The 12,038-nt window shown below is 47.2% G+C and overlaps 1 protein-coding gene across 1 annotated transcript in view; it reads right to left on the bottom strand.

Annotated features, from left to right (window-relative positions):
* Dlg5 (discs large MAGUK scaffold protein 5) overlaps window positions 1-12,038 on the bottom strand; it is a 104,492-nt gene that overhangs the window by 41,322 nt on the left and 51,132 nt on the right. Inside the window, exons 3-5 of the mRNA XM_042690337.1 lie at window positions 9,777-9,939; window positions 7,786-7,929; window positions 6,600-6,783 (exon numbers count right to left, since the gene is read on the bottom strand). Of these exons, the coding sequence (XP_042546271.1) occupies window positions 6,600-6,783; window positions 7,786-7,929; window positions 9,777-9,939 (491 nt within the window). The remainder of the gene's footprint in view (window positions 1-6,599; window positions 6,784-7,785; window positions 7,930-9,776; window positions 9,940-12,038) is intronic.

The following is a 12,038-nucleotide window of genomic DNA, read 5'->3' as shown; positions in this document are numbered from 1 at the left end:
CATGGTATGGAGTGGAAATGCATTATTCTTTTCATAAACCAGCTAACAAATTTGAAGATACAAAAAAAAAAAAAAAAAGCCACTGTGACCACTGCCTAGTATCCGGCAAGGTGGCAGCCTTGGGTGTGAGTAGACAATCAGAGGTTCTTCCACAGTGGTTCTGCCCTCCAAGCTTTGTTAAGAAACAGATTCACTTTCAGGGTGGCTTTGATGAAGGAAGCAGAGACCTGGCTTAGGAGTAGCTCAGCAGAGGCCACCATTGCCAGTGTACAATAAAATCTGGAGTGCCCTGACCTTGAAGAGATTATATCCAGGTCCACGTGGTAATCCAGGAGCAACAATCCTGGATCTTTTCTGATATACAACCCAGCTCTGGGATCTTAGGGTTAGAAGAGATGAGAGAGAGAGAGAGAGAGAGAGAGAGAGAGATAGACAGATAGACAGACAGACAGACAGACAGACAGACAGACAGACAGACAGACAGGATGGGACAGAGACAGAGATTAAGCCCTGGTCTGTTTCCACTATAATTACTGTCACAGCTCAGCCTCTTCCACAGGGAAAAACCCTACCCAAAGAAGTGCTGCTTACTGGGAGCCAAACACCACCTTCCCAAGTCCTGCCCTCTGGCCTTCACTCCAACCATGGAGGATTGGAGGGTCATTCTTCATCCACAGGATAGCATGCAGGCATCCAAACAGGCTCACAGGCCTCAAACATTTCTCAACTTCTCTCAGGGATTTGAATATGGTCTGTACTATGTCACTGACAGTCTTGGGAGAAATATGGGGGAACTGGCCACACTGACGCCAAAGAATGATCCTATCTGCTTTTCCTTTTCAGCAAAAGAAAACTATGTTCTCAGTAGAGTCCCATATGCACTCATACACACAAACACACAGAGTTACATTCAAATATCTAGCTTCCTAGCTAAGGCTAATGGAACACAGAATATTTAGGACATCTGAGAAAAGAAAGTTGACTTTCATAAAGTACAATAGAAAAAAAAGGTACATTTTTAATGTTTTTTGTCAGTCATAGGTCTTGAACTCAGAGCCTGGCCACTGTCTCTGAGCTTTTTTGCTCAAGGCTAGCACTCTACCACTTCCAGCCATAGCTCCACTCCCAAAAAAGGTACATTTTAAAGACAGGGGACAAGGCAGGAAGGAAAAGAAGAAAACTCTTAGGGCTTTGTAAGTTTCCAAAATAACTGATGGAGCTTAATCAGAATAAAATGTACATTGTCTTAGACATGAGGTTTTACCTATAAGAATAAAATTTTAGACTATATGTACAAAAGAACATAAAGGCCAGACATTAGTGGTTGATGTCTGTATCCTAGCTTCTCAGGGGCTGATATCTGAAAATAGATATTCAAAGCCAGCCTGAACAGGAAACTCTGTAACAGACTCTTATCTCCAATTAACTGCCCAAAAGCTGTAAGTGAAGCTGTGGCTCAAGTGGTAGAGCACTAGTCTTCAGCAAAAAAATAAACCCTAAGGGACAATGCTCAAGCCTCAGCACCAGCACAAAGGAGAGACAGACAGACAGACAGACGGACAGACAAACAGAGCATAAGAACATATGTGTGGGGTACTGTTGGCTCCTGTCTGTAATCCTAGCTACTGAAGAGGCTGAGATCCGAAGATCACAGTTCAAACCCAGCCTGGACAGGAAAAGCTGTGAGACTCCGATCTCCAATTAACCACCAGAAAACTGGAAGTAGTGCTGTGGCTCAAAGTAGTAGAGTGCTAGCCTTGGGCAATAAGAGCTCAGGGACAGTGCCTAAGCCCTGAGCTCAAGCCCCACAAGCACAAAAAAGAACTTGTGTGTTCACTAAACATTACATATAATAAAGAGTGCTAGGAATCAAAATACCATCACACTGAGTAGTGTTCATACATTACTAACAATAAAACCATGAAGTTCTTTTTAGATATTTGAATTAACAGGGAATGGAAGGAAACCTATGATACACTATAGATTTAAAAAAATAAAGAACTTTTAAAAGGGAAGTTTCATGGAATAAAACAGAACTTTATGTTTATATTAAACATGATACAAAAGAAGTCTGCAAGGATATATGCCCTGTAGCTTCCACAGAAGCTACTGGTCATTTTACTAATTAAGATGGGACTATAGTAGGGGTCAATGGCTCCATGACTGCTTGCAGTTTTGATTTTGGTTTTTTTTCCCCCTTTTGCAACCAAAGAATGTATATTATTTTAATAAAGTATGATACAAAAACATCCTCTGCTTTGCTTCCCTAAGACCTGTCAGTCTCCACCCAGGACCCCAGAGGAATCCAAGATGGCACACTGTGACCTACAAACAAGACAGTACAAGGGCTAGTCTGTGGCGCTCAGCCCCTGTGCCCCGTACAAAACACACACAGGACAAAGCACCTGTCTGCTGTTCTCAAGTGGCAGAGGGATCCAGGCCTAAGCCCAGGGCTACTCTCCTTCTCAGAGCAGCCTCATTTCCTCTGAGATAAACCATGCAGAGGACTAAGAGGCCCCACAAATCCTTCCAGCAAACATACAAGTCAAACAAGTAAGTACCATTTACCCTGCAAGGGCCTCTTCAAGTTTACAAGGTGTGGGAGGAAGCAGGCAACAAAACCAGCCTTGTCTAGCCAGGTAGTCCTCTGCCTTCAGGCCCGGAGGGGAATAAGACTATGGCCACCCCATGTCTCAGAGAGCTGTGGTCAATCCATCACCTGGGTATCTCATAGGAAAGCACCTACCCCAGACCTGATGAGTGAGCAGACAGTGAGAGGAGCAGGGAGCCTGACAGCTCACAGACCCCCCCTCCCCGCCCCTAGCTCTCCCTGGCCTCTTCTCCTAGTGGGGTCCTTGTGAGGACTCAGTAAAGACCATAGGTCTAGAAGAACTAAGCTGGAGAACCATAATAACCAGGACTGATCTGGATCCCACCCACATAACTCCTGACATCAAGGGCCAAAGCCACAGGGAAAGAAAGAGGATTGGGGCTGGGAATGTGGCTTAGTGGTAGAGTGCTTGCCTAGCATGCATGAAGCCCTGGGCTCAATTCCTTAGTACCACATAAACAGAAAAAGCCCAAAGTGGTGTTGTGGCTCAAGTGGTAGAGCACTAGCCTTAAGTACAGAAAGGCTCAGGGACAGAGCCCAGGCCCTGTGTTCAAGCCCCAGGATTGGGGGGGAAAAATAAAGAGGAAGGGAAAAAACTTCCCACATCTTTTAGGAGAGGGGCACAAACAGGAAAGGGGAAAGGAGCAGTAGAGGACAATCACAGTCTGAATGCTTGAATGTTTCAAAAGCCATGTTAGCCTTCAGAAAGCCAGAGAACTGGAGACAGAAACTAAGCCTTAGAAATTTTTGTTTTTCACAAGAAGCTGAAATTTTAAATCTTCCCTTTTTTATTTTTTGGTCTCTTGAGTTATGAGTTACACACCACACAATGTGCAATATGTAACTTTTAAAGCATGCAATTCAGGGAGTTATGGTGTATGCACAAGGATCTGAATCCACAAGGTTGTGCAATACTACCACTATCTAATTCCAGAACATTCTCGTGACACTGTTTTTCTCAGTGGTGTTTCCATTTTACATCACCACCAGCAATGTATGAGGGTTCCATAAAGAAACCTGCCCCATCACAATCATTGCTACCCCTCCAGCCCAAGACATCTCAAGTGGCAGACATCCCTTTCTAAGCCCTTCGTATGCCCTGAAGTATAACATATGCTACTTTGGGACTGGTTTCTTTCATTTGCTGCTATAGTTTGGATCTAGGAACATGCACCAGAGGCCCATGTGCTAAAGGCTTGGTTCCCAGCCTGGGGCACCATCGGAAGGTAGTAGACCTCAGCCCTCCTCCTCTCTCATCTCCCCAGCTGCCACGAGGTGAGCAGTTTCTTCTGCCCTGTTTTCCCACAGTGATGTGCTGTTATACCACAGGCCCAGCAGCAGAGAGCCCAAAAAAATCATGGACTGAACAGTCTACACAGGAGCCAAAACACATCTTCCCTCCTCACCAGCTGATGATGTCAGGCATTTGTTACCTTAGTGGAGGACACAGGCATCTGCCATGTTTTCATGCTGCATCACATCCACTGAAGGGGAATGCCTAATTATTCACTAGGTAGCCAGTGCTGGAGTTCATGCCTATAAATCCTACTTAGGAGGCTGAGATCTGAGGAGTGAGGTTGAAAGTCAGCCCCAAGCTGAAAAATCTGACTCTTATCTTTAATTAACTACCAAAAACAGCAATGGAGTTGTAGTTCAAGTCGTAGAGTGGTAGCCTTGAGTGAAAAAGCTAAGGGACAGCACCTAAACCCTTAGTTCAAGTTCCTGCATCAACATGGATGTGTGCACATGTGCATACACACACACACACACACACACACACACACACAGATACAATGAGAAGACAGCAACTCTTTGAAATCCCACCAGAGATGTAAAGATTGAACCAAGCCATAAGGATCAGACAAATCTAAGCTGTAAGACACCCCATAAAGCAGCTAGCCTGTGGCCTTCAAAGCATCAAGGACGTGAATGTCAAAGAAGGCCTAAGAACTACTCCTAACTGAAGAAGACCAAAGGAGACATGACAGCTCCATGCCATGCTTCACTCTGAACTATAGAAGACCCTCTTGAGACTGGTAAAGCTCGTGAGATGATCACACAGGGATGACACTAATGTTTGTATTTCTGTTGTATAGAGCACCCTTGTTTCTAAAAACTACACAAACATACTTAAAGGAGTGATGAGGTATAAAGCTGACAGATTAGTCTTAAAGGGTATTAGCAGGGGCAAGACTGCATACTTGCACACTTTCTGCACGTTTTTCAGTTTTAAAAAGTTTTTTAGCCAGGTGCTTGTGGCTTACGCTACTTAGAAGGCTGAGATCTGAGGATCGCAGTTCAAAGCCAGCCCAGGCAGAAAAGTCCATGAGACTCTTATCTCTAATTAACCACCAGAAAACTGGAAGTGGTGCTGTGGCTCAAGTGGTAGAGCATTTGCCTTGAGCTGAAAAGCTCAGGGACAGAGCCCAGACCCTGAGTTTAAGTCCCACGACACCCCCCCCAAAAAAAAAAAAAAAAGTTTTTCAAAGTCAGGTACCAGTGGCTCATGCTTGTAATCCTATATACTCAAGAGGCTGGGATCTGAGGATTGCAGTTCAAAGCCAGCCTGGATCGGAAAATCCATGAGACTCTATCTCCAATTTAACCACAAAAAGCCAAAAGTAGAGCTGTGTGGCTCAAGGTGGTAGAGTGCTAGCCTTGAGAGAAAAAGCTCAGGGACAGCACTCAGGGCCTGAATTCAAGGACTGGTGCATATGCACACGTGAATGTGAGCATGCACATGCGTGCGTGGGCACATACACACGCGTGGGCACGCACGCACGCACACACACGCACACACACACACATGCACACATACATACATGCTTTTCAGCTGAGCACCAGTGGCTCACACCTGTAATCCTAACTACTCAGATATGAGGACCATGGTTCAAAGCCATCCCAGGCAGAAAAGTCCATGAGACTCTTATCTCCAATGAATCTCCAAAAAGCCAGAAGTAGAGCTGTGGCTTAAATGGTACAGTGCTTTCCCTGAGCCAAAAAAATAAAATCTCAGGAACAGTACCCAGGCCCTGAGTTCAAGCCCCAGGAATGGCACCAAAAAAAAAAAAAGTTTTCAATTTAAGTGAAAAGAAAGCAATGAGGACAATGCTGTGCTGACATACCAGTTTTAAGAGTACCCCCAAGGCTCTGCTTTTGCTCAGGGATCAAAAACGCTCTGCTGGGGACTGACTATGCCTCTGTACTTGAGGGAACTTCATCTCTCCCAACCAGAAATCTCCCAGCATCCACAGACACAGCACCTATCATGAGCCAGAACAATTCAGACTGGGAGCTACAAAGAGAATGTGCAGTGTCACACACAGGAACCAGTGCTCCAGCAAGCTACCACTCACCCCTCTGTGTAGGTGAAGATGCGGTCTTGGGAACAGAAAGCACCAAGAGCCACAGGCCACACCCACTCTCAAATCACGCTGGTACAGCTAATATTTCCAAATTCTTTTTCCTCTGTATTTTTTAAAACTATCTTTAATTAGTTGTACAAAGGAGTCTTAATTCAACAGGTTATGAATACAATGAATCTTGATCAATGTCAACCTACCATCATACTCTCCCATCTCCCCCAACACCCTCAAGTTATGTGGTTCATTTTGCACATAGGCACATGGACTATAATGACTACATTCCCTTGCCCTTCTGCTCTCCATTTCCCTTCTTTTTAATCTCACATGAGCCACACAGAGGAATGAGGTCTAGGTGCTTACACCTTAGCCTCAGTCAAACCCCTCTGCCACTCTCCACACAGTGAACCACCTCTGACCCCCTCCTGGAAGCCCCTGGGATATTCGTGATGATGTGTAATGTGTGTGAAGATGTGACTACCACGGTTTCCATCGCTGACTGTGGCTGCCAGGAAGAAAAGGGCTGAGCCCTTGCTCCCCAATACCCCTATGTCATTCACAAGGCAGGTATCCAGAAATACTTGCTCAAATGATCATGTGGGTGGCCGCTGGCTACCCAGCCCTACCTGCTGCTGCTGGGCCCGGAGATCACCGATCTCCTTCTGGTCCTCCTCGTGGAGCCGCTTCATGTCCTCCCAGGACTGCTGTAGTAGGTTCCGCTCCCGCAGTAGCTGCCCGTTCTCCCGCCTCAGCATGTCTACATCGTCCTTCAGCTGAGTCTGGTCACTCAGGAGCCGGCTGTGGAGTGTGCTAAAAGCCCCCCACAGACATACACACTGTCACCACAGCTGGGCTCACACACCCCCACCTCCACCTTGAGACCTCACTAACCCCTCCCGCCCAGCATCACCAATGAAGACCCAGACAAGACTCCACAGCAGCTTGGCCAGCAGCACTCAGAAGTAGGCCAAAATCAGTAAAAAGCCAACTTCCAAAAAGACTCAAACCACTTTTCTATTTGGTGATACTGGGGTTTGAACTCAGAGCCTCATACTTGTTTAGTTAGGCAATGTATTACTGATCCATGCCGCTCGTCCATTTTTGCACTAGTTAATTTAAGATAGAGTCTCAAGTTTTGACTGTGCATATATTCAACCAATATTGATATTGAACCAATATCCGCCTATTTTATGCTTTCCTTGATAGCTAGGATAATAGGTACATACCACTAAGCACAGAGTCTTCGTCAAGAGGGAGTCTCACAAGAGGTTTCTTTTTCCTATATAGGCTAGCTTTGAACCTTGATCTTCCCACGTAGCTAGGATTACAGGCATGAGCCACAGCTCACACCTGGTTTCAAATCACTTTTTAAAACCTTGTCACGCAGAGGTATCTTCCAAGGCAAGGAAATTAGCCTTTACCTGGTAAAGGCCTGGTTCCTCCAAGTACTGGGAACTAGGCAAACATCAGCAGGTGGGAAGACAAAGACTGTCTGAGGGGCACCAGGAGACCTAAGAGTGCATGGGCCATCTGCCTGTGCCACAGAAGCTGCAGCAAAGCCCCAGACAGAGGCCCAGAGGCCCAGCTCAGGTCTGCCTGAGCTCCTGCCTTATGTAATAAATCACTTTTCTACATATGTGCTTTGGAAGCTGGCAATTATTTTACATTAGAAAACCTGAGGTCCGGGGCAATGGCTTGCTTGCTAAGAGCTATAGGCAGAACTAGAACCCAGGCTCCTGGCTTTACCAGAGACAAGGGGAGATGGTAATGGTTCCATGGGTGCTAGGGCTGCCGGTAAGCAGGCATACTCACTGATAGAAGTCGGTCTCCTTGGCCACCTCCTCACACCTCTTCAACGCATTGGTGTGCTGGTTCTGCAGACTCTGCAGGTCAGACATGGCCCGCACACACTGGATTTTCAGCCTCTCGTAGTCAGGATTTAGCCTGTGGTAGGGCCTGGTCCAGAGAGCAAAACACCCTCATGAACACAAACCCCAAGGTTCATGATGACTGAGGACTGTCCTAAAGGTTCCCAGCCCCATGACTCCTACATCCTGGCCCCTTACAAACCACAGTCACCAGGTACTTTTTAAAATTTGGTTATCCTGGCCTCCTTCAACCAACAGGGGCAGGAGCCCTCTGATGGAGGAGCCTCGGTGTCTGAGGCCCCTGCCTGGGTCTAACAGTGATGAACAGGGGTCAACTTGTTCTCTAGAAGCTCCCAGGAGTCTGTGCCATAGGCCCAGCTCTACTAGAAATTTGTCTTCAGAACAATGATTCTCAATCTTGAGTACACATTAAAATACCAATCCCTTACTGATTATGTTAGTATTCCAGGGCGGTGGAGGTGCTGAGACCCAAACGTAAGATTTTTTTTTTCCAAGTGGTTTGTTTTTGCAATGCTGAGAACTAAGCCCAGGGCTTCACACATGCTCAGCAAGTGCTCTACCATGGAGACAGAGCCCAGCCTAGGACTGTTTTATGAGCTCCACAGGGGACTCCATGGTGCAGCCAAGGTTAAGAATGGCCAAGTACAGTGGGAACCCCCCAGACCTACAGCACTGTATCATCCAGGAATTTGTCAGACATGCAAGTTCTCAGGCCCAGCCATAGACGCCCAGAATCACGTGCCCTGGAGTAGGGAAGCATAACTGGCCCCTTGTGCTTCTACAAGTTTGCTGGAAGATTCTCTTCAGTGTGGAAGCCCCTTCTCTACAGAAAGGATCAGAAAACTTTTTTTTCCCCCAGTCAAGGGCTAGTTAGCAAATACTTGGAGCTTTGCAGACTACACAAGTCATAAGTACTTTGACTCTGCCTTGACTGCACAAGATACAGCCTTAGACAGCATGTAACAGACGAGCATGACAGGCTAATGCACCAGCTCATGTGCTCATACATTCATGCTTACATGCATCCTGCCTTGGTGTCATCTGAGGGGCCTGTTCTCATTGAGATGGCCTCAGCAATCAGGCATCATCCTAAAGGCACAGACTAAAAACACACTGACTCTTATTGTTCCTAAGGCAGAGGTTAAATTCAAATGTTTGAATGAGGTCCCCTTACTGGACCCCTACCACTGTAGGAACTAAAGGAATAACAGCTCTGTGTCCTTCTTCCTCCTGCAGGAAGGCCTGTGGGTCAAGCAGGTACACAGACTCTCTCCCTGCGCCCACCCCATTGCCCTAGTATCTACCTCTAAAACCCAATAAATGGAGCAATGATTTTCTTCAAAACAAGGGTACTGGGTAGATTGCCCCTTCCTAAGAACACACATGGCAGAGAACAGTTAAAGTGTTTACGGATCATAAAGAGCCCCTCTCAACAATGAGGCAGGCTGGGATCTTCTGGGAGGTAGTGGCAGATGTGCATACATGCCTAGGAATGGGATACAGCAGACAGGGGATCGAGGGGAGGCCCAGAGTGAGGGAGAGATGAGCCCAAGGCCTTCCACCCACCCAATGAGAAGCACCAAAGTAGGACCAGAGGCTTCCCACTGCTGCCAAGACCACCAACCCATCACCCGCAAGGCTAGGAGGCTGGTATCCGCTCTTCAGTCACAAGCACACCATGGTCAGGGTGATAGGGGAAAACACATACACTCTTCTCAAATCACCAAGTTATGTGACTTTCAAGGAAGCAGAACAAGCCTGTGTGCCCAGGTTTCAGGTTCTGTCTCTGAGGAGTAGTTTGGGACACACAGTTGGGTCACAGGGCTGCCCTGGGAATGCAGCCTGGCCCCTAGGAGCTAAGGGTAAGTGACTGGGGAGATGCATGGGCTACATGGAGCCAGGAGTCATTACTACCTCTTGTCGAAGGTTGTCCCATGGGTTGCGAAGGCCAGGCGCTTGCGCAGTTCATTCCTCTCACGAGTCATCAGTCGCAGCTGAATGGAGAGGTTCTCCACCTTTTCGTTCACCTGGCGGTCGGTGAGGAGGGGTGGCGGCGACGGTGCCTTCCCAGTGGTACCTGTGGGCAGGTAACTGTAAGTGAACTTGGGTGCCAGTACTATTCTGAGCCCCTCATTCTGTGATAGAGGTGGGCTCTCTGGCAGCCCCCTTTCACAGGTGAGAACACACAGAGCCAGAGGTGGGACTGCGACCTGAGTCCAGAACCATCAGCCTTTGGCTGAGGACCCCGAGGATACCCACAATCTCCCTTACCTGGCTCTAACACCTCTGGGAATGGTTTAGGGCCCTCATCTTTGCATCCTGGCCTAGTGTAGACATGCTCGCTGTCACCCAGCCCGGGACATGTGGCACATGAGGCAGGAGGGATTACTGGGAGCCTGGAGGAAGAGGGGACACTTGGAACCCAGTGAAGCCACCAGTGTCCAGGAGAGCTGCCCAGAAGCTGGGGCCCACAGGTCAGGTCCCCATCCTTCCCCATCATGACTAGAAGCTTGGCTCAAGACGACGCAACAGTCCTACTGACTTGGGGACTTATCCAAACCACTCTAACTATATCAGCTTGGAGGAGGCTGCCAGCTCACAGCTAAGCCAAATATGATGGAACACATGTAAGCCCTGGGCTTACCTCTGACTGCCCAGCCTACCCCAGGCTCGCAAGCACCTGTCCCCAGCACCACAAGCACCTAAAGAGAGTACTGTGTGTTCCTTATGGTTTTACAAAACATTATTGCCACTCCCATCTCTGGGCAGAATGAAACCCATACATCCACTCAAATGTCCCAGAGAAGAGACTAATCAATGGTGGTTTTATAGCCGGTCCAGTCAACGGGTCCATCTGACAGCCAGGCGTGGTTATTCACACCTGTAATCCCAGCCACTTGAGAGGCAGAGGCAAGAGGATTGTGAGTTAAGAGGCCAGCCTGGAATCAGGGAGACCCCCATCTCAAAAAGAAAATACAAACGAAAGTTCTAGGGGCATATGGCTCAAGTATGGCTGGCATGCTCGAGACCCTGGCATATTCAATCCCCAGACTGCAAAAGAAGTCCACCTAGGGCTGGGAATGTGGCTTACTGGTAGAGAGAGTACTTATCTAGCAAGCATGAAGCCCTTGGTTCAATTCCTCACTACCACATAAACAGAAAAAGCCAGAAGTGGTACTGTGCCCAGGCCCTGAGTTCAAGCCCTAGAAAAAAAAAATTCCACCTAACATCTCACCTCTGCCTTGGGAAACCTGTCAGAGGAGCTCATGGCAGTCATCTTCCTCAGGGGGGCTTAACCACCTGGGGACACAGTACCTGTTTTCTTAGTAGGCCCTGGGCATGCAAGGGTGTGTCTGTGGCATCCTGACCACCCCTCTTCTGCTGGTCCTCATTGGCTGCTGGCTTGGGTAAACAAAGCTAAGTGTCAGTTCCTCCCTTGGCTTCAGGGACAAAAGCTGGGCCTTGTATCTTCTAGGAGAACCAGGGAGGACAAGGAATTCAACACCATAGTGGAGTTGGGTGGGGGTGGGGAGTTGAAGTTATGCTCCCCAGCCCAAGTTTCTAAGCTTCTTGATCTGAGGACCATTATACATTCTTAAAAATTAGTGACAACTTCTAAAGGCTTTTCAAGATATTTTTCATTTGTTTCATTTTGTTTGGTTGAAACAGAATCTTAGTATGTAGTCCAGACTGGCCTGAAATGCAAGAACCTCCTGCATCAGTCTCCCAAGTACGGGGATTACTGGAATGCACCACCATACCTGTCTCCTGCTTTTTAAAATATGCACTTGCACTGTACCTACCCAAGAATTATATACGAGATTAGGGATGACAATCAAGAATTTTTAGCCAGGCACTGGTGGCTCATACCTGTAATCCTAGCTACTTAGGAGGCTGAGATCTAAAACTTGTGGTTCAAAGAAAACCCAGGCAGGAAAGTCCATGAGACTCTTTCCAATTAAACACCAGAAAACTAAGGTAGAACTGTCACTCAAAGTGGTAGAGTTCTAGTCTTGAGCAAAAAGAGCTCAGGGATAGTGCCCAAGCCCTGAGTTCAAGCTCCACAACCAACCAAAAAAAAATAATAATCATCATTTTAAAATATTTAATAGTGTATTCTGGTACTGACACTTGAACTCAGGACTTCAAGCTCTCTCTTGGCTTTTTGTATTTAAG

Source organism: Dipodomys spectabilis, unplaced genomic scaffold (assembly GCF_019054845.1).
Source record: "Dipodomys spectabilis isolate Male_0828 unplaced genomic scaffold, ASM1905484v1 ptg000136l, whole genome shotgun sequence".
NCBI classification, from domain to species: Eukaryota; Metazoa; Chordata; class Mammalia; order Rodentia; family Heteromyidae; genus Dipodomys; species Dipodomys spectabilis.
The sequence above is the reverse complement of the archived record's forward strand: the minus strand, read 5'-3'. Positions and strand labels throughout refer to the sequence as shown.